Source organism: Orbicella franksi, chromosome 2 (assembly GCF_964199315.1).
Source record: "Orbicella franksi chromosome 2, jaOrbFran1.1, whole genome shotgun sequence".
NCBI classification, from domain to species: domain Eukaryota; kingdom Metazoa; phylum Cnidaria; class Anthozoa; order Scleractinia; family Merulinidae; genus Orbicella; species Orbicella franksi.
In genome coordinates this window covers 16,235,683-16,258,984 of record NC_138146.1, presented here as the reverse complement: position 1 = coordinate 16,258,984, position 23,302 = coordinate 16,235,683, and the positions used below count along the sequence as shown (strand labels likewise).

The window sequence follows — 23,302 nt, the reverse complement described above, 5'->3', positions numbered from 1 at the left end:
CTTTTACACTTATATTGGCATTAGACCAGGGGAACTGAATACCTTTTTGCATGGCGGAAGTTGAAGGCTGACATATGACTCACAGTTCCGGCGTAACTCTAACCCTTCGTGGTGTTCATGACCTTGCCACACGCAAACTCACGACATGAACTGGCTCAACTCCAACTGCTAATGTAGATTTATCACGTACACACTTAAAAACATTTGTAACTGGCAAAACCACCCAAGTCATTAGTCATACTCTCCCAAGCTACCTATATGAGCCTCCCGGCCGGAAACATTTGGTGGGGGGTGTGCGGCCAGCTTCCCAAAACCCTTACCAAAATCTTCGATTTTCCACCCATTTATGACCTGATCAAAAATTTCATACCCTATTTATGACCGTTACGGCTGGCACAGCTGCCCTAAACATAATTTATGAAGGGCTTTTGTTGATGGTCTTATCAATAAGGATGAAAAACGACCTGTCTGCTTTCTTGGCTAACGTATTATCTCCTCTTGCAGGTAACTCGAACTTCACAGTGAAGAACTCAACTGACTTCGCCTCCACTATCGCCAGTGAAGAGATCCAGGACCACGAGATCATGGTGTCATTCGACATAGAGTCACTGTTTACCAACGTACCGATCGAGGGCGCCGTACAAGCCGCGCTACAAAAAATGGAGAACGACGCAGGCCTGGCTGATCGCACGACACTTACACCAGTTCAAATCGCGGACCTTTTGGGGACCGTTCATTTTTTACGAGGGAGGGGGGCTGGTGGGGTTTGGGAAGCACGATTTGAAAATCGCATGACTCCCCCTCAGCTTATCAATTTTTTAACATGCCCCCCCCCCCTTATAGCGGTCATTTTTTGGGATGACCCCCCCTAAAAGAAAATTAAACAAACAATTTCTAGATTTCAACTTTTTTAATATTTCTCTATAATCCCCCTACTTCACGTTATTGTGCTCACTATGAAGACAATATTTACAATCCCTATACTACAGAGAGCTGTTGTTTAAAAAACAAATCAAAAGAAAGAGAAGTCAATTTCGGATCTCCTAGTTATGACTCGCCCTGAGCGTGTGGCATTTGGCCTCTCATTGGCATCTTCCTCATCTGAATTAATGAATGCAAGAATGACGTCACCTGAGTCATCTTCTCCCCCAGAGTCAATGGCATCACTGTAATACTCATCATTGTCACTTTCATCCGTTTCACTGCTGTCAGCACTTGCTCTGTTGTCATTTTGTGTCAATGTCCTGGCATTTCTCAATGTTGGTTGGCCAGCTCTGAGAGGACTCTTCTGCTGCAAGCATGAATGCCTTACAATTGCCTTTACTTTCCCACTCTTGTTGCTTTTCAAATGCTGTTTCAGCCCGTGGTGGTTCAAGTACTTGTTTAGTTCTGGAACACGTAGCCTTTTAAGCTTGGTTAGATCTTCGCACAACTCAGTCCAAGGATAATCCTCATATGATTTATCTTTTGCGTCCCTACTTAACTTTGCCTTTTCTTCTGCTCTCTTTTTCCTTTTAAATTCCAGCACTTCAAGATGCTGAAGATAATCCACCACAAACTTTGATTTGACAATAAACTTATCTGCAAATAGAGCAACGCTCTCTGGGTGAGAGCACAGAGCAATGGTGGAAAAGTTGAATGTCATATTGAAAGATGTAAAGGAACACGATTCCACACTCTTTCAGTCCAATGGGCTTGCTTTAAAGCAGGGCGAAGAATTTGCCCACAGTTTTAATATAAAACAGATCAAAGGTATAGAAGCTAAGTTGACGAAGGTCACGCAGGACATGGAAGCACTAGAAAATAAGAAGAGCAATTACAACAGCATATTTAAGGGCATACTCAAACAGCACATCAACAAAAGGAGAAGGAAAAAAGAAAACCACAGAAAGTCAAATGAAAGAAAGAAGAAGCGGACTGAAAACAACGTCCAACGAGTTTATGGAATCTGTGTTGGAAACCCGCTAGGAAATGATCTTCCACAATGCCTTGTGTACCCTCTTAGAACGGCCGTCCCGGAAGAGTGTATTACAGTTGAGGATGTTGCCACGTCGTTATTTAGAAGAGATGGGCCATACATCGCACAGCTCTTGGAAGGGAATTATTTCACCAATGCTGCAAGAAGCAGAATCACCACCAACCTTGAGCAGGAAGTCAGAGATTATGTTTACACCTTCATGTACCCTGAAGAGTACACCCTGACGGAAAGCATTGCTGCTTCTTGCAGCATTGGTGAAAGAGACTCCCATAGCAGCACAAACGGCGACGAAGAACTCGACGACAGCGAAGATGAAGATGAGTGCCAGCGAAAGTTGCATTCGAAAATAACAGTGTTAAATACTTCTTTTCAGTAGCTACAAATGCTTTTTGTCGTCAAACGTTTTTTTAAAGCAGAAGGAAAGTTTGTAATAAATTTGTATCCTGCCTTCTATGTTTATTCTATAGCAATTTTTTTGATATTCAAACATTATGTCGTTTTAAAGTTTTACTAAAATATTTCACGTGACCCTCCCTTTTTCCCTTATTTTTTTGGGGTGGCCCTCCCTCGAAAGCCATTTTTTTCGCATGCCCCCCCTACCTTATAAAAAATGAATTGTCCCCTGGATTTCGTATTAAGATCTACGTACTTCTAGTACAACGGATCGATTTACGAACAACGAGACGGCGCAGCCATGGGGAGCCCTGTATCCGCGGTTATTGCTAATCTCTACATGGAGATATTTGAAGAACAAGCAATAGAGTCCGCACCTTGCAAGCCTAAGATCTGGAAACGGTACGTAGATGATACTTTCACCATCCTGGATCGGGATAGAGTTGATGTCTTCCTGCAGCACCTGAACAGTCAACAACCCTCAATCCTTTTCACCATGGAGATCGAGAACAACAGCAAGATCGCCTTTCTCGACACGTCAGTTTATAGAGACCCTGATGGCCGCCTTACCACCAGTGTCTACAGGAAACCAACACATACTGATCAGTACCTAGCGTATGATTCACACCACCCTCAGTCAGTAAAGCGCGGTATTGTGAAGTGTCTGTACGACCGGGCTAAACGTCTCGTGACCAAACCATCAGTAATCGCTGGAGAGAAGAAACATCTGTCATCTGTACTTGTTTCTAACGGATATCCCTCCTCTTTTGTACAGAAGATCACAAAGGCACAAACAACCCCAAGAGGAGAGCCTATCGCGGAATTTAAATCCACCGCCATTTTACCTTATGTCCAAGGAGTTTCGGAGTCTCTCCGCCGCTGCCTAGAACAACAAGGCATTCGCACCGTCTTTAAGTCCGACACGACACTTCGGCCACACTTAGTGCGACCAAAGGACACTGTCAACCCGGCTAAACAAGATGGTGTTGTCTACAGGATTCCCTGTGAGTGCGGCAAAGTCTACATCGGGGAAACAGGGAGATCTATGCAGGAGAGGATCAAAGAACACGACAGGGATATACGACTCGCCCGTACCCAGACCTCCGCCGTTTCTGAACACACCCACGAGACCGGCCACTATCCTATCTGGAATGATGTCAAGTTTATTGATCGAGATCCTCACTGGTACACACGTAGGGTCAAGGAAGCTATTCACATAAGACTTCACCCTAATAACATCAACAGGGATAGTGGAATCGAAATTCCTGAAGCATGGATACCCACGATCAAGAAACACAACAACAGGAGAACGGTACAACAGCGGACCACTGAGGGAACAGCTACTCGCCGGAACAATGGAACAATAGGAGGATCGAAATGCACCAATCACAGCCGACCTTTGTGATATAAATGATACCGTGCAATCAGTCGACCTTATCGCCTCAAGAAGACTAGCAGTAAGCAGTCGAAACGTCGCGATCGACATCTCAAGTGACTACATCGTGAGACAAACGATAATACACTTTATTATGAAAAAGTAACTTCTTATCACAAAAAACCATACTTAATTCTAGAGAGCAAAAACCATACTCTACTTATGACCAAAATAGTCAAAAATGGTATCCTATTTATGACCAAAACGGAAAGGGCTAAAAACCATACCCTTTGGGGCCGCATATACCTATATGCCATATAAGGGAGTTCCCCCTCCCACCCCCTTCCCGGAATGAGCCGCTCAAAAGGGTCGCGATTTTTGGACTTCTGATCTAGAACATATTCAAGACGTTTCATAGAACGGGGTAAAATCAGGATTCAAACGCAGGAAATCTTCGAAATATTTACGGAAGCAATTTTAAATTATACCTAAAGAATTTGCCAGAGACAGTTTGCTGGGTCAATAATATCAACAACTAAGAAATAAATTTTCAAACACAGGTTATTGTAGTTTACTAAATTTCGAGAATTGCCCATTTCAGGAGCCCATGGTATTGGGTTCCTTTCCATTCTATAAAGGAGTTTCAGTTTGAATGCAAATTCTTTCTACCAGGTCTAAATTTGAAGGGCTTGGTGCTCGGGGCTTGGTGGCACTCATATAATTTCGTTCCCAGAGACCACAATAGGATGCAATAGTGTTGTTTGCAGGCGAGCCAGCGTTGGTTATAGCGGTTACCCTCTAGGCATCTTTAGCCTGCTTAGCAAGCGTTCCCCTACAAAGAGCTTTTCCGCATTAAGGCCGCGCCTAAATTGGAGCGAGAACAAAAATTCGACGAAGCAGGGGGTGGTGCGCAGCCAAAATGCGGAAAAATTCTTTGTACGGGAACGTTTGCTACGCAGGCCAAGCATCTTCAGAAACCGTTCTCGAACTAAAAATCATAGGCACAATCAAACCGGAACCAGGATTTTCTGGTTGCGGTATTGCATTTCGTCAAGAACGTCGTGAGTATTCCGTGCTTTAGCTCTGGGGTCATGATTAGTATTTATAACCAACCTCATTCCCAGGGTCTCTCATCTTACCGTCTCCCGTTCCAGGAGGCGGTACGATGAGAGACCCTGGGAACGAGGTTGATTTATAACTAGGGTATCTAAAAGACGATAATGCTGCGGCACATTCCGTTGATAGTGACATATTTTACGCAGTGATTCATCTACCTGCGCGTTCCAAGACTTACATTAACGTATATTTCTTATAGTACAGTGTAACGTAAAATCTGTCCTTGTATCTGTCAACCTCATGCATGATAACGCATCGATGACGAGGTGTGACAAGGGATCGTGACAAAAAAGCCCATGATAATGATCTGAACTGTGTTTGGACATAAACTTTACACATCAACCTCCCCTTTACCAGATCGCGAAAATCGAAAGGTGTGGAAATCGTGGGAGCAGAAATCTAGGACAGATGATATCTAGCAGAAACTCTAACTTATAAATTCTTATAAATTCTGTTCTGGTACGCATTAAATGTCTCTAGAATGTTGACAGACAGTGTCGAGGACGCGTCCATCGCGATATTGATGTGTGGAAATGCTAAAGCCTTAGCTTAAATTCATGTTTGGATGAAAAGGACTAGATCGTATCATGTATGAAATTAACGTGTTTTACGGTTTTCGTTTGTTTCAATTATTCTACAAGCTTTAGTAACGACGATTTCTCTTCACTGATTTAAAAATTCGACCAAGGAGGTGAGACTGCTAAGAAATGACCTACTAAGTTTTTAAAATTAAGATGTCACAATTAATCGTCCAGATTTACAAACTTTCACATACTGCATTAAGAACAAAAGCAAGAGTTGTGAAAGTCAAGCACGATCTCCTTCACATCGTTTTACAGGTAAATCAGAGCAAAACATAACCACTAAAATTCACGCGAAAAAAGGACGACGGCTCGACGGTGTGACATAGTAACATCCTCGCATTGTTCGTGGCGCAATGAACTCTGGTAAAAAGTGGCGCAGTACATTCTGGTTAAATGCAATGAATTCTGGTAAAAAGTGATGTATTCGAGAATTCGCACCCCCGTCTATATATTCTTCTTACATCCTGATTACTATGCTGCTGCTCGCTCCGCAACAACAACGGCAAAATTAACCAAGAATACCCCGCGGGACCTCCTCTCGGGGGATATACACAGCGGGAGCACCGTATTACTATATTAGGGCAAAATCTGTTACTTGCACAAAATTTTACAGAATATAGCCAGAGCGAGAAGCAAACGCGCACGAAATACCTTCAGTTACAGAGGCCACGCATTGTAGAAACCACCAAAAGAAAACATTTGCCCAAATTTCTAGTTCAACAGTGCCCAAAAAATTTGAAGGCTTGTCCCGTGAACAACAACCAGGTAGCTTTCTATTTTCAGATCAACCAATTAGAACCACTGGTGTAAAATGGAACGCCGGGTCAGCAGACTGGAATTCATCTTGTCATTTTCGATCCTGGACGATGAGCAACCGTGAACGCCTTCCAAAAGAAATGAAGGATCACCTCGCGAAAGCATTCTATCCCGCTTGAAGATCCCAACTTTTTCCTGCTCGGAGTGCAGGGGAGACAGCGTACGAGTGTCCAATCTGAGCTCTCTGTTTACTGTTTGACACTGATGCACCTGGTAAAATAATCTCTTCCTGATTTTAATCTCGGTTAAAGAAAAATAGGACGATAACAGTATCACCGGGTTTTCATTTGCGTGACGTCGCAGCAGAACAGTTCCTGTTAAAAAACTTATGTTCTACCGCCTGGCATTATGGATCATTTTCTTTATAAGCTACACTGTAACTTAGGGTACATCTATGCTTTAAAATAAGGAGGACCTCTGAATCACCAACAGCAAAGTTTTTATGGTACAGTCGAACCTCTATTAAGCGGCCAACCTTTATTTGGCGGCCAACGTTGTGGGCCGTACTATAACCACCATTGTTCTGCTCTTCCTCCACTTACATTTGTTTGTACTTATATTTGATAAAATGAACACTGGGCCACGCCCAACGTTGTTTTCAGGTGACCCTCTATTAAACGGCCACCTCTATTAAGCGGCCAGTTGTCTCGTCCCCGAGAGTGGCCGCTTAATAGAGGCTAGACTGTATACAGAGAGAAACTTCATTCGTGTATCGATTGGGGAACAAGCCGGAAGCCCAGACAGGGCAACTGTTGACAACTGTTGACTCCTTGGCATTTAAAAAGCGATTCTTAGTTTTCGGAGTCGTTAATGATTAGGTGTGCACAAACACGTGTACACAACCATGCATGAACTCATTATTTCGCATTTGCAATCTAAGAAAGCCTCGTAAATTGTTTCATCAAGGCCATGCATTAGTTCTGCCTTCAATGCAGGATACAGCGAGCGTTACATCATTATCAAGTAAATACAGCAGTAAATAAACAGAAAAATTAAAAAGCAAAGTTGAAAGAGATGCCTTCGAGTGGCTCTTGCATAACTTACAAATTCTTAAATAGCCTACTAGCCCCTTAGGGATTCACGCCTAAAATACTTCTACATTTAACACGAATCATACATAGTGAACATACTCCAGTGTAATTAGCAAAACGTTACAAAATATATACTTCAAGACTACGCGCGAGACTCCAAATATCATCTATAATTCAGCGCAGTTAACAGGCTCTCTCCAATATAAAAAGAACCGTCACTTGGCGAACACTTTCACCTCTGGACTCTCTAACCCGTTCCTATTGTTCCCTTTCCCCAATTCCTCCCTCGCAGCCACCGCCCGGTAGAGTTCGTTCTTATTATAGAGCCTGTCTGTGTCAATGCGCCACACTTTACTCAAAACAATAATTCCCAGTACGTACAAAATCACACTAAAATTAAATCTACCAAAACTGGAGTGAGTCAAGAAGGTTTTTTGTTGGATGTGAATCACCAATGTAGACATTGAGTTTGTTAATGGTATAAAAAAATAAATGGAGAGGGCGCCAATACGGAAAACTTCTATTGAAACTGAAGTGAACACTCCAGTGCCTAGTTAGTCCCTATCGTGTACAACATTTATCATTTTGTACGTCATCATACTTTCAGTGAACAAAGCCCTCCTCAACTGAACACAAAATTAACCAGCCTAGCCATGTTTGAATATTATAGAGTTACAGATTGTAATATATTCCCCATTATATTGCCAGCTTGCTTTTAACTGAATTTTCCCACATAAATTTAACTCACTCGGACAAATATGACACTGACAATCACTGCTACTCTGTATACGTTCTTTTTAAACATACTATATTACCAGTAAAATCATGTCATTTCTTTAATTCTTCTTACAAGATTTTGTGAATGAATAGCGTGTATGTTGCAGAGGTCGTCAACTACGCTCATACTTCAGTGAGACTGCAGTGCAAGTTTTTTAAGCTATCTTTTTATCATTTTGTTCAAAGAAGGCCCAGAACGAGAATTAAGTCAAGTCTACAGAATTTTTAAAGGCTTCAAAACAGAGCCTCAGGTTGAAAAAAACATCGAAAACTAATGGTTGGGCCATAAGAAATAAGGGATAAGAAAGCCCACGTATTCTTTTATTGTGATAAATATTTAATGACCCCTTGTTGTCAAACTGATTATACGAACTAAGAGAAATCTGTTTCCGTACGTCCATTACTACTGCTAAGAAGCTTTTCTTGAACTCGACTGACCAGCAAAACAATTTTGTTGATGCGTGAATGATGTTTTCAGTAGGCGCTTAATACTTGTTTCATCGTTAATTTTGTTACCGTTCGAATTCACTTACTTATGACTGAGAGCTGTGAGATTCTTTACGCCTAGTGGCTTTTGCGACAAACAGGTGCAGGTAAATGAGAATGGCAAACTAGCTAGTGAATCGATCTAATTGTTCTGCAAATTTCCCTGAGGTTTCTCGTAATTGGACAGGGAATGTGCTAAGATAAATGCAAAGTTCTGAGCCTGAGATCTGCGCTAAAGAAAATGTTTGTTGATTTAAGAAGGGGCGAAATCAGTTCGCGTCTTTAACTGGAGCTGTGGTGAAAAAATGGATTGTTTTTCCTTGGACACCTTGTTAGTTGGAATTTTGTATCTGTCTCTGATTTGCGAGATTTTTGAATGCGTAACCAAGATAATAGCTCAAGAAGAAGGCAAGGAAATCAATGACAGGCCAAGGAATCGTTTCAGATCAGGAAGCTGCAGACATTTTACGGGAACTTGCTCAGTTCGGGCATCTAGACACGGAAGCTCACGGCATTTTGTTCAAATGCGGATCTTGGCAAGAAGATAAACTGTTTAAAAGGAGATTTTTGAATCAAAACATCGATTTCAACCCGGTGAAACCATATTTTCCTTCTTATGCTTCAAGTTAAGACCATGTGGCATCCTCTAACACGTATCCGACGAGATATTCTAACAAGTATACTGACCACGTTGTGCAATGGATTCAACGCAAGAGAAAATGAAGACAGCAAAAGTCTTGGCGATATGATCAGTTTTACTTGATTTTGCCAGTGTCATTAAACACATTGGTGAAAGTCTGATATTGTTTATTTGAATACACTAAAATTCGTATCAATTGAAATGTCAAGTTACCATCAAGCCAACGACAAAAAGTATTACTTTTCTCAATATTGAAGTTGTAATAGTCGGCAATAATCAACTTCCATTGTCCATAAGAAGACATTATCCCACAAACGCGCATGCTTACGACTATAACACCACAGGATGTCGATGTTATATTATTCTGAGCTTGAATTTAATTACAATGATGGAAGAGTTACTAACAATGATTCTGAATAGAAAGGCTACAAGTGAAGTTCTTACCCGAGGTATTTTTTTTAGTAAGGTGCAGTGATCGCACGTTAAGAAAACATACCTCAAAAAGTCGGCCCAATAGAACAACATCATCAATTATTCGTGTTATTGCAAAGTCTTAAAACGCTTCTTGGAGATGTATGTACGACTAATGGTAATCCTGCGTGGGATTAGGTAGCAAGCGGCCATACATTTATTACTGACAGTACAAAGGCTGCAAACAGGTCGTATAACTTTACGCTTTTGGGATAAAAAGTAAGCCAAATTGCATCAGCGGTTGAAGTTGGCAGATGGCAAGAAATGTCAACTGACAAACCGCGACTCAAACTCTGCGTCTTCAGTGACAGGACCACTGACAAATAACGGCTTAACTTTTATCTGACAACTGACTAATTACTCGTAATTAAACTGACAAATTATGGATCTACCTTTGCATCCTACCGATCAACCTCGCAGCACATTGAAACACAGTTCCATTTTCCGTTACTTTCCGCGCTGATGACTCCGGGCTAAAATTTTTATCTGACAACTGACAAATTGCTCGTAATTTAGCATCCTACCGACAAACCTCGCAACACATCGAAACACAGTACAATTTTCCCGTGACTTTTCGCGCTAATAAAGCCGGGCGCGTTTCAAGTTGCTTCAAGATTAACCAATATTGAATAGTCTATCTACTGATATAGACTTCTTTCACATCAAGGCCAGAAATGGAATACTGATCGAGCGAAACTAATAACAGTGATGTCTACAACAAGTACAAAGCATTAGCCTTCATAAAATAAAATCTTCTTTTAAAAGTGATTAAAATGACATTAAATTGTTCCCGGAGGCTTTAAGTTTTTTCACATAAAAAGAAAAGGAATTAAAATAGCACCAGGTGGAAATGAAATAATCTTCGGAATATTTTAAAGCACAATGAAAACAGAAAGACAGTTTCCACACACCCTGAGACGAGAGCTTGTCGACGGTCAGATCTTATGTTCCGGCTACAAGCAGCCAGCAAAATAATCCAAACAATCTGAATTACTTACAGCAGAAAGCGGATCGGTCGAGAAAAACGGGCGGTGTTCATATAAGTCACTTAAAGGTACTCTAGAACCCAGGTCTTCTCTTTCTCTTTTTTGGCAAAAACAAAAAGATTTTTTTATTGGTTATAACAAATAAAATTACAATGAACATACTTAAAATAAAATTGCAAGTCGAGCACTATCTTACTTACATAGTCACTATAGTCGAACTTAAGATATGCATAGAATGCATTAGGGTCAGAGGTATCTCATACAAGAATCTTTCTCTTCAGACGACTTTCAATGATCAGCTTTTGTTCTACCTTTATACCAAACTCGTCTATTTTGCAACGCTTAGAGCACATTTTCTGATAGTAGAGGTAATATTTTGCAAATAATAAACAGCAACTAAATTTCACAATGCTGTTTTCAGAAATATTTATCACTATTCCAAACAATATCTCATTAGACTTTAAAGAGATAGTACAACTGAATGTTGTATTGAACCAATCGACAACTTTGGTATAAAAGTCTTGAGTAAAGTGGCATTCAACAAAGGTATGAAGGATCGAGTCCGGCTCTTTACAGTATAAACATTTGTTTTCGTCTTGTAAACCGTAAGTACATAATTCCTTCTTGGTAACAGTTAGTCCATGAATCAGCTTAAAGTTAAATTCTCTCAATTTATTTTCACAACATGTTTGTCCAATAAGAGTAAATTTTGACCTCCAATCGATGTTATCCAATTTTAATTCTTTTTTTTTTCTTTTTAAAGGGGCGCGAAAGTCTCTGTAGGTGATTAACAACCTAACAGCATAAATAGAGGTCGTCGAAAGGATCGCGGGATTCGAATATCTTTTTAATTCAGATATTGCTGCGTCAGCGTTGGCAAATTACAAATCCATTAAGAACCGAGAGTATACTCCATCGATCGTTTGAACACAAGATTCCACAATCACAAACTCGTTATGACGCTCACAATGAGAGCGCGCAATGCAAGTCAACGATTAGCTCCGGACGCTCGAATTTTTTCATTGGCTGAAAAACAATAAATGCGAAGCAGAAATGAAAATTACAACGCACTACACATTGCATTTTACATCCGGCTTGGATGAGGAGTTTAAGGCAGGCGAACTTTCACAGCCGTTGACCTCTACCTCTTTAAAACCTCTGTTTTGATTCCTTCTTGTTAATCTGCACCTCTGTTGTTCTCAGGGCTAGGGGCATCGTTTGTGTTGTTTACCTATTGTTTCGTTTGGATGAAAAAGCGTCTTGTAAACGCTGCAGGTCACCCCAACTCTCGCTGGCGCGCCTTTCAAAAAATGTTAAAAAGACCATGGCGACTCTCCGTTTTGCCGACCACGTGACCAAAAGCGGAGGGTCTGGAGACCAGAACGTTCATGGGTATACACACATGTGAGTGTTTGATATATTCAGTGCAGGTTTACGTCGCACTCAGTTGTTAGATTATAAAACTCATTCTGGTGTCCATCACTTTGCTTACAAATTTCTACACGATCAAAAGGAAATTATTTGGTGGAGATTGTCGCAACCAGTGAATATATAGATATTTCACTCCATCACCATGGCAACCTAGTCCCAGGGAGCTTTCTCGTAATCCGCCCAAAACGAAAGGGTCTGAGAAGGAGCTTCTGCATGTGACGCAAAAATTACGTACATTATTAATCAATTAGACGTCACAAACGACACGTAGTAATTTATGACCCAAAGTTACGTGGATTTAGAAAGTGCAATACGTATAGCTGTGAAGCTAGTCACGAAATGTGCGGGTCTTTGTTGTCGAAATTTAAGTCTGGCAATAGGGTGGCTCCTGCTCCTGGAAAAGATTCTCTTGAAACGAAAGAATTTCCAGGAAAAGCTAAACTTTCCGACGAGCCGACAGCGGTAGAGATCCCCAACCCCGTTGAAAAGAATTTAGATCAACATGAAGACACTGGGATCAATTTATCTGAAAGAACAAAAACGTGCGCAGAGGACTGTGAATCTGAATCAAACGACGAGGAAAAAGCTGTGGAGAGGACTGCAAAGAGTGCGGTGGTCGCAGTGACAACGGAGTTCCCTGCTGCCCGTCCGCGCGAGCTTCCACCCTTGCATCGACCAACGGTCGATATAAAGAAAGTTAAAGAAGTGGTGGCTAAAGACATGGCGCGACTGAAAAAGCGGCAGGCAGAAAAAGAGTTGGCTAAAGAAAAGCTTGTTAGAGAAAAGTTGGAGAATGAAATTCTGGTTAAAGAAAAGCTTACCGGAGAAAAGTTGGAGACTGAAAATCTGGCTAAAGAAAAGTTTTCCAAGGAACAGCTGGTTAAAGAAAAACTGCCTAAAGAAAGGCTAGTTATTGAGAAGTTGGCTAAACAGCAGGTGGTGATTAGAGAAAAGCTGGAAGCGATTCAGGGTGGACAGGCTTCTAGCTCCAACACGGTAGCGACTAAACCCATTAGCTCCGCTCGCGCGCACTCCATCCTCCTAGGTAAGACTAAAAGTGCCATTGCTTTCGAAGTTCTTGTTGGAAGGAAGCGCAGGGAAACCGTTCTCCTTTCCGCCCGTGTACCCAGATGCCTCCGCAGGCTTCACAGTCCCCCACTGCTGACGGCTGAAGTGTTGGTCGCAAAACAGCTGGCCGCTCGAGAGAAGAGGCTCAAGGAACTGGAGCGAGTCCGAGACTGCGCACGCGCTTGTGCCCAGACTGCTAGTGGACCTCATCCACTGAATGACATTTGCATGCCTAGTGAAGCCGAAAAATCCCTTCCTTCCAAAGAAAAAAAGTGATAGACGACCTTTTACAGTTGGCACAGTAAATAATCGTTAAGTACCTTCAAAGCTGTGCTCAGCTGCAAATGAGTTCGATTCACACTCGGAAATAACAACAACCTGCCAAACAGGTTGTTTTATTTTCCACCAAATCCAGTACGACAGAAAACGAATCTTTCACTACAAAATATTTTATTTCTTCGTTTCCCTGCGTATTGGTTTTGGAGGACACGGCGGAGTCTTTGGAAGTTTTTCTCTTTTGTTGTTTTTGTTTTGCATATATTTTATAGACTGATTAGCCGAATGAACTATGAAGTCTGCTTTCTCATCTGAACGCAATATTATTATATTGAACATTTTGACTATCGGAGTTCCTATTGCAAGTAGATATATGTTACTGTTACAGTTCTTGAGTTTAAGAACCTGTTATGTTTCATTTAAGTATTGTACCACGTTGAGATGTAGACGTTCAAGAAGAAATGAGCCCCCCTTTTCTTTGAACGTCTACATCTCAACGTGGTACTACGTGGCCCTGTCCCTGATAAGCGCCCCTCTACAATAAGTGCTCTCCTTTGAGATACCAAAAGTAAATTAGGGCGCTAAATTGAATCTTTACGGTAAATAAACATTGAAAATAAATTTAATAAAGACATGGCAATTCTGGTACTTGTGTTGGACGTTTGACGTACAGCCCCACACAGACAGAGTGCACGGACGATGTTTGAAATCACTGTTCTTACAAAGAGGGTTGCTAACTTGCTGGTCATAGACAACTATGACAGGGTAAGCCTAGTTCGCAAGCATTGTGTGTATGTGTGATAGGGTGGGGTGGGGGAGGGGGGAACCAAAGAATGATTCTCGCCTTGACCGCGCATTCCTGGACATACTTGTCACTTGTTCTTCCAGTTATGTTTTCAACTGCGACAAGAAATTCCTGTGCAACTTGAAAACGTTAGTTCTACGTGACAACGTTTGTTCACATTGTGATCCATTTTGTTCCTCGTCTAGGAAAGCCGTCCTTCCGTCTTTACGAGTTCCGGAACTCTGTCGAGTGCTGTTCTACAAAACGTGTGATATAGCTTAGTTTGCTTTGTGACGCTTTAAGAAACCCGCCATGCAATAAGACGACTAGATCTTGCTCAGAAATATTCAAGACACGTTTTCTTAGACGAAGAATCACTTTGCAGTGATAACAAATGTCGACCAAGCGCCACAACACAGCGTCTTCGGTTTGAGCCTCATTGAAGACAAGGCCGCCACCTGAGTCGGTGTGGATCTGTCCTCTAGGTCTCCGTGTCCGAGTTGGCCATAATAGCCTGGAACACAATAAATCCACATCACTATAGCAACCATGCATAGAAGGCGCGGTTACCTAATTATATGTTAGTTCCAGGCCTGGCCGGGGTCCTTGTGTTACAGTTCCCTCTGTTGTCACCCGGGGGTATACATGGCGATTAATACTGGGGGTGATCCTGCGATAAACTAGCATTCCATCTGGGTTGGAAGTAGATATACTCCTAACTGTACTATGCTACTGAGAACAGATGAAAGCACCCGTACTAAAGGTTTGCATCTAGGCAGAAGAAATATCTTTGAACATATCATCCTGGCAGTTTAAAACATCGAAAACCTAATTGATCAAGAGGATCGTTATCTAGTGCTCGATAGTGAAAAATGTGTAAGTGCAAGCGGATTGACAAGCCTACTCTGTGGTTTTCCATAAAGGGGCTAGAGGAAGCGTTTACATTATATACAGAAAAACAGGTTAAGAATCCAATCACACTGAGCAAATGGAGTAACTCGTTTGCCTGCATGGCCACACTAAAGTTCTTCTCGGGACAAACAGGGGTCAGAAGACTAGATAGAAAAAAAGGAATAATCCAAAAAAACTTACCCCACCCCCAAGTCCAGACACTTCCATCACCTGTAAAACCAATTCGAAGCATCAGTCTTCTCACTGATGGCTTATAGTTCCTTTTGGAACACGGTTAATTCTGAAAAGTTGGTGCAGTTAACATCTGTGCCAACTCCCCCGGATTATCTGGGAGTCACCCGGATACAGACCGAATCTCCCGGTCTTCCGTACGTTCACTAAGTTTCCCGGACAATAACCGAAGGAAAGCCCATGAAATGCATTTTTCAGACATATTTTGGCAGACATTTGGCGTTTTCCTTGGAAACACTTTTTGGATATTTGACGCATTTTTGTGGTTGGAATGACGGCGTTCTTCTTTAGGACAACTTTTTTCTAGGGCAAAGAACGTAGCATTGGCGATCTCTCGGATTTCGATGTTTTTGGTTGGCAATATGAAGCCCCTTACATGTAGTTGTTGATGCCCTTCTACTAACACATGTCAATATCTGTATACCTAAAGTCGCGACTTTGCTGTGCTTCTCAGACATCTCAGAGCCATGATCTGTATGTTAGCTTATGTTGGCAAGACGCAGTCGAACCAAACTAACCATGGCGAGAACGCACCCAAATTTGATCGAATTTCTTTACGCGAAAAATATTTCTTCAAATGTCTGGCTCTCCTTGTTTGTGGCTTTGTTCTCGCTTTCCTCGCTGTTCATGGTTTGAAAGAAAACTGTTTCAGGGTTATTCAGTTCATCTCCAGTAATGCCACCCACTGCTTTTAACAGCTTTGAGAACGATTTGTCGAGACAAGTAGTGTAGGTACTGTAGGAGCTGCGACTGTGACGCGAGAATTGGCTTTAATTGTCATATAAAGCATCCTATTCTTCGGCAAGTTTTACTAGTTTTTTTTTTTACCAAATTATTGGTTATGTTGCAACATTTTGATTTGAAAAATTCAGAAATAAAGTACATATACTCAGGATCCCCATAATACCGTTGGATATATGAAGTCATTGTCCTTATCAGTGGACAAGTATAACTTGTAATTGGCAGCTTCGAAATTTTACAGTAATGTGAAGATAAAGAACAGCTAGATTTCTCTTGCGATGAAATCTTAAAGTTGAAGTTAAAGTTCATGGTGTCAAGCAGGTGGGTGATGTTCTTCCATTACGTTATGTTTCATTGAAATCACGACTACCGGTAGTTAAGGCTTAACAAAAGCTATCTTGTCGGAGAAATATTATTGGCATGTGTGGAGCACAGGAAGTAATATACCAAACACGAGAGACAGTGTTTCATTGGGGTATCCAAACACCGAAGAGAGAGTTGAACATACCACGCGCAGCGGAGTATTTTTGACGAAATCCGAGGTGTTTGGATAACCGATGAAGATATATCTTCTTAGTCGAAACAAAAACTAATGAGTAAACGGAGAAGTAAAATCGTCAAAATGTATGCTAATTAAGACCGGGTATCCAAGCCATGATTTTCTTCGTTTTGACTTGATGAATTATTAATGAATTTGAGAAGAATAAAGCCAAACTCGGTGGTTTCTGTTGATTCATTAAACAAATGTTTTCGTTCTATCCCAGTTACACGTGCAAGCGTACCAGAGCCCATTATATATACGCATTGTCAAGAACACGGTTCTGATAAAGCACCCACAATGTTCAATAAGCCTATATCTGTATTCTCTTCATTGTCACCACATACTTCTAAACAATCAATTTATACTGAAGTTAAGGAATAATCACTGTTTGCATACCAGTGACTGCAGCAGAGTGCCTTGTTCCACAGCTGACTGTCATCACCTCTAAATCATCAGGGAAGTTGATTGATACAGGGACTGTCTGGCACTGAACCTGGCCACTGGATGACTTTCTGTCATCATGATTGACACCCAAACCCAACTGTCCTTTTTCATTCCATCCCCACATGTACAGGTCAGCAAACTCTAATGACAAGACACAAATCACAATTCAACTTTGTAAAACCCTTGAAAACTCAGGTTAGTGTGACAATACATTTTTATGTACATTACCCTACTGTTATAGTCTACCATAAACGTCCAAAAGTAAAGACCCTTGATACTTTCAGAATTACCAGCCTTTGGGGCTCGTTTCTTTCAGTGGGGGTCATTACTTTTGAGGGGTCAATACTTTTAGGGAGCAAAAAACGTTATATAAAGTTGGAGGACTGAGCACTTTTGATTTGTAAAAACAGTACTTAAAACAAGAGACACGCATGGGTGGGCTTTTCAATACCATGTTGTCAGTGGGAAGCTAGTCAGATATTGTAAACTGTTTCTACTTCATGAAACATCCATTTTTCAACATTTTATGGACAGTTATAAGAAATTGGACCATTTTATCATGTAAATTTTTGATTTTTCAATTTTCTTGTTTTAATTTTTAGACTTGATCAAATGCTTTGCTCTTAAATATTTTAGTGTATCTCATATCTCAGTTTTTTTATGTAACCGTTGCATATTTGAGAATTAGTTTCTATATTTTTAATTTTAAACATGTCATCTTTTTTATTCTGTATATAATTAAATGAAGGCCACTGGTTTTTCAGTTATTACTGTTGTGTGCTACCCTCAATAAATGAAGTTTATTCTTATTATTATTATTATCAATATCATTATCAGTATCAGTATCAGTATCAGTATCATTATCATTATTATGTACACTGCTATGTTAGTCTGCTGTAGTAATATTCAGGGATGTGAAAAGTCTGTTTACAAACAAATATTTCTCCACATTTCCCTACCCTATGTATATTGTATGGTCATATTAAGCTGTGGCAAGGCCAGCCATTCTCTGCTCAGAACACTGTGCCAGCCCCCTTTCCCTTTCCTTGTTCTCTTCTGGACCGTAGTATAAAGGTTGTATCACAGTTTCATTACCCATATTTCAGATTTAAAATACACTCCCCTACTCTTTTAAAATATAAAGTTTCTTCATGATGAATACTGTGCAAGATAAAACAAGATTTTGTTTTACAATGCACAAAATGTGAAAAAGCCCCATACATGCTTTAAGGTTACTTCAAACCTTCACGGGTGTCCTCCAGAAAAAAATTCGTAAGCGTGCTGTTTTCAAGGAAACCCCCACAAACTATATATCAACAGAAAGGTTACAAAATGTAGAATTCAATAAAATTATGTTTTGTTTTGGATTTTGATTTCCAAAGGCGGCAGAGGCCGTCAACTCCAAAATGACCGACTGACGTTCCAGCGAATTAATCGGGTATCAAATGCAATTGTTCATGCAAAATAACGGTGCAATGTTTATCACAAAGCCTCAATCTCTAAAAATGTGTCAGCATTTTCTTTTATTTCTATTGGTTATCTTTTTATAGATCTGTCAACTTCGACTATCCAAAAATTCGCGTAACCTGTTGCATTTAAGGCCACCACAAGGAAAGTATTTAAAATAAAGGAATTCGCCAACACGCTTTTGTTCATTATCTATCAGTGAATGTTCTGACCAAATTTCCTGGAAAACCCTCAAATCTGCATACGCTATAAATTCATTTAAAGAGAAGGGATTCTCTCGAAAAACGAGTGCGAGTTTCTGCCTTCTAAAGAGTTATAAACATATCACGCCTTCACAGAGGAATGTGTCAACTTGAAAAGCTGCAAGCCAATGAAATAACGGAACCCCTAGAGTTCACAGTATGCAAACTTGAGCTTCGAGGACTTTGATTTTCGTGACCAAAAAAATATCGACCAATGTAGCCCCGCGAAGGTTTGAAGTAACCTTAAATCAGTTGACATTATCCCTGTATAGATGGACTTCAACTCTTATGAATTACTGTGCCCTAAGTTTTCTTTTTCTCTCTCTCTCACCACTTATTGCAGCTGAATGCCAGCCACCTGCAGCTACAAACTGAATCCTAATTCCTTCCAGGGCTGGAACAACTTCTGGGCCTTGCTCTTCAACTAGCAAGCCACGCCCAAGCTGCCCACGACTAAAAATTGAAGATCAAGAAATCAATGTCATTTATAACAAGTTTCTTAAACAGCTTGGAAGAAATGAAACTCTTGAACATATTATTAAAGAACAAAGAAAAATTTACCTGCCACTTCCAAGACTGTGTACAACTCCTAATGATGTCAATAGTAAAGCATGTTCTTTACCACAAGCAACTGATGTTACCTGTTTGGCAATCTCTATTGGCCTGAACACCAGAACTGGTTTTGTATCATTGCCATCTTGATCTTGTCCATTAGCTATGAAACCAACCTGTCCAGTTTCTTTACAGATGACAAAAAACAATATTACTCATTTCTAGATGGCTGCTACAGTGTTGCACAGAAGCAATGCAAACAAATTCTGACAGGACTCCTGGTTTTTCCAAAGGAGTTCAGTTAGATGCATAGTTTTAGCTTGCAGAGAATACAGTTACGCTGGATTTATTTCATTGCATTGCATAATGAAACACGAAAAAATAGTGAAGCTCACTTTTATATTTCACACTCTGCAAGTGTGACTCACAGTATGGGCTTTCACAGTAGCAGTTGAATCAACCATACAAAATTCATGTGCTTATCCTCTCATCAGGTTGCCCAATAATTTTCTGGTACTCATCAATGACATATTGTTTGCACGGAGGTACATGTAATATCAGCTGGTAAAGTGGCTGCCTAAGACCATATGGCAGGGACTGCAAAAGCCATGAACCTGGACCTCTCATTCCAAATTTTCTAGTCTCCCACCACTATTTTTATAATGCTCAAAAAAGCCTAGGCAATGTTTACTAATTAAACTTAGCCATTGTCTGTCTGGCTTGGAACATAGTTCATCTAAAAAACTTAATACAGCAAAGAAAATTCAGCAGAATTCAGCCATCTGCTACGCAATACGGCATTGATATTACAATTGTATGGGGAAATGAGATTTTGGTCAGTTATAATACATTATGTAAGTTACTGTCAAGGGTTAATAACCACCTGTTACAAGTATGCAACTTGATTCCCTGCAGCCCACTGCTTTGAATTTTGTACCATCACACTTGACTTGAACAGGTTTTGATGTTCCATTTGTATAATTGCTCCACAGCAAACAGTCTCCATCCTTTGTAAGAAATGCAAGTTGTATCCAGCTACAACATGCATCAGTAACAAAACGATCTGGAAGAAGATTAACCACTTCCCCAACTTCTTTTGTTCTAGAGATCCATCCTGTTGTACTGACTGTTCCATTTTCTTAAAAAAGAGCAACAAACAATAGCATTTAATACAGCAAGCATGCCTTAGTTGGATAACACTCTGCATGTGACTATTTGATACCAACTGCTGGACTGTGCTCAAGAAATGCCCGGGTTCCACAGGTGACTAACTATTGACTTTGGGTGACTGGAAAAACTTACTTTTTTAATATAGGCTTAAGTGCTGGACACCCAAGATTTCATTGTTAGGAACCTTTGGGCTCCTTGTAATTTTTCTTAGACCACAGCCTTGAACTGGTATAACTAAGACTTCATCGTAAAGCTTGAACCGCTTAAGGTCAGTTTGTGACTATGTAATTTCACTGGTCTGACTAAAGGTTAGAGGTCTAAGCGGCAGGTCTAAGACAGGGATGAGGGATAAGGAAGAGAGTTGGGGAGAAAGGGGCAAGGGTTGTTTCCATTACCATTATTGAGACTGAACTGTAAACAGGCTAACCTGAGCATTATTTACGCTAACAGAAATGCTCTTCAGGCTATTCAGGTTCACAATCTACCTCTCTCCCCTCCCCCTCACTCCGCATTTCCCATTTTAGATCTGCCTAGTTGAAAGTTTTTTAAATTGTTTTGACATGTGAAATAACCCAGCAAGCAGTCTTAACATTTCAACATTAGCCTGAAGAAAACAGTGGACAACAGTTACAAATGTACCAGTACGATGTTCACAAGAAGTTTGAATCATGAAGGTGTCATGTTATCATGTCATTACATACATGTTTGCACCAAGCTGCATAGTCACTGTATGCAAACATACTACAAGTATACTAGCACAAATAACAGCAGAATTCAGAACCAGTCAGTGTAAAATGCAGACTGCAGACTGCAGACCAGGGGTAAAATGCAGACTGTAGATCAGGGGTAAAATGCAGACTGCAGACTACAGACTCTTTAGGTATACATCATATGTTAATCCATTATCGAGTGCCAACTGTAAGCAGGGTTATTCCCAGGTTATTCAGGCTAATCAGAGTGAAAGTCTGCACTCTAATTAGTCTGAGTGCATTCCGGACAGACTGAGTATCATTCAGGTTAGCCTGAATAACCTTCCAGTTGGCCTGTTTACAATTGACAAGGTCCGAAATTTCGACAAGCTGGTCATCAATGTGACTGAAAATTTATTCATGCACTGTAATCAGCATTTAGGGCCGCCATGTCTTCAGCGGTTTCAACTGCCAGCCATACCCTGGGTGCCTGGCAGAAACACAGTCATGCTTTCCTTTCAAGCAACATGGCTGCTTGATTCCTTTTTGACGGCTTCGTACTGATGGCATATAAGAAGAAAATGATGTTAAGTTCAGTCTCCAAACTAAGAGAGCTTCCTATTTGACGAAAACTTTATTTAAAATAAATTGTAAGCTACACAATATTTTAATGCCTTTACATGTAGAATCTGACTCTTGCGATCGTTCAGGAGTAGGTACATTGGGTGCGAAGAAATGTCTTGAAAAACTTTGCATTTTTGTGTTTTGCCATAAAGGAAAAATTTTCATTGACACTTTTTGGTGACTACATTTTTCCATCTGGTGACTGAAAAAAAAAAATCAGTCGCCAGTTGGTGCCTAGACTTTCAGAAAAGTCCTTCGTCTTGTTTATGCAGTACCCGCCAGACAAAGGACTTTTCCTACTTGATTGGCACCAATTTTAGTGACCTAAAAACAAAAACCCTTCAAACAAGACAAGTTGACCTCTCACGACTTCATTGCTCACTCGGCTGCTTTGAGGCCTAAACAATTACAGCTCGCTTCGCTCACTTAGATGTTCTACCCTGGAACTCATGAGGATGACTTGTGGCAAGTCTAGTTGGTGCCTGCCCAAAGAAGTTAAATCCCGTACCCTGGTTAGTTCTCAATGGTGGAAATGGTAAAAACAGTTCAGTTAAAAGTCTGCAGTCTGCAATCTGCATTTCACCCCTGGTCCACAGCCTGCAGTCTGCAGTCTGCAGTCCGTAGTCTTCATTTTACAATGACCAATATCAGAACCACTTTGGGCCACTTCATTTACAAGTGTCAGAAAGCCTTGTGGAGTAAAATTGAATGAAGACAAGCAGCTATGTACTCTGATCAACAGTTTTAAGCTGGCTGACAACGGTTTTCAACACTTTCCTGCAATTATGTCAATCCTGTCAATGTATCAATACTGCCTCTCTTTATCAAGTATTCCAACAGTACAAAAACAACTCAAAAGCTAGCTTGATGGCCCCGACAGTTGTAAGATCACTTGATAAAAGTGGTACTATTGCTCCGTCAAAGTATAACTGCTTAAAATGCCCTGGAAATTGTTGCTAGGCATCTTAAAAGTCTCCCGGAAAGTCTGCAGGTTACTCAAGCATTGAAAAATTATACACATCACCATAAGAAGTTTAAAATCACGGTCTTCCACGATATCTTTTAAAACTAAAGTTCACTTTAGCGCCAACCTTTTAAATAAAATGAGCACGACCACGATGCCACAATACTACTGACACAATCAACATCCAAAGGAACAGGAGATGGAACTACACTAGACGAGGGTTGAGGAGTCTCGTTGTCTTTACTGACAGTCTTATGGGCACTGAGCTGAGCAAAGCCATTGTATCCAAAGCCAAAACATTTATAGCTTCCCTTGGAGTTCAACGCTGACCTCGAGGTAGCTCTCTGCTCAGTTTCATCCATGAAAAACTTCAAATGGTCTTTTCTGCCTCCATCCGTCCGCCATTTTCTTCGCCAAGCACCCTGGCCTTCTTCTCAAAGGCTTGGATACAAAGCATAACCATGGAAAATCTAATTGCGCTTCGCCTTTTTTGAACATTCTCCTTTGTTGTTT

General features: G+C 40.7%; 1 protein-coding gene across 2 annotated transcripts; it reads right to left on the bottom strand.

The window, feature by feature from the left end:
- Positions 1–14,032: 14,032 nt before the first annotated feature.
- LOC145478266 (RCC1 domain-containing protein 1-like) lies at positions 14,033–23,235 on the bottom strand. Of its 2 annotated transcripts, XM_081456228.1 has the most exons (7): positions 22,917–23,235; positions 20,226–20,480; positions 19,352–19,529; positions 19,122–19,243; positions 17,034–17,222; positions 15,305–15,334; positions 14,033–14,726 (listed from the first exon to the last, which is right to left on the bottom strand). In XM_081456228.1, the coding sequence occupies exons 1-7, from the start codon at positions 23,149–23,151 to the stop codon at positions 14,587–14,589; spliced, it is 1,149 nt and encodes a 382-aa protein (XP_081312354.1). In that variant the 5' UTR covers positions 23,152–23,235; the 3' UTR covers positions 14,033–14,586. The 2 variants fall into 2 exon arrangements, with proteins under 2 accessions (XP_081312354.1, XP_081312353.1); XM_081456227.1 differs by lacking the exon at positions 14,033–14,726 and having other exon boundaries at positions 14,734–15,334.
- Between the last annotated feature and the right edge of the window lie 67 nt (positions 23,236–23,302).

Bases quoted from the DNA above. Each gene is read 5' to 3' on its own strand.
- LOC145478266 (XM_081456227.1), bottom strand. From the start codon at position 23,151: ATGGATGAAACTGAGCAGAGAGCTACCTCGAGGTCAGCGTTGAACTCC. The intron at 19,244-19,351 runs GTAAATTTTTCT...TTCAATTTTTAG, and splicing joins CACAGTCTTGGAAGTGGCAG to TCGTGGGCAGCTTGGGCGTG. The intron at 15,335-17,033 runs GTATGCAAACAG...TTGGTTTTACAG, and splicing joins GCACTCTGCTGCAGTCACTG to GTGATGGAAGTGTCTGGACT.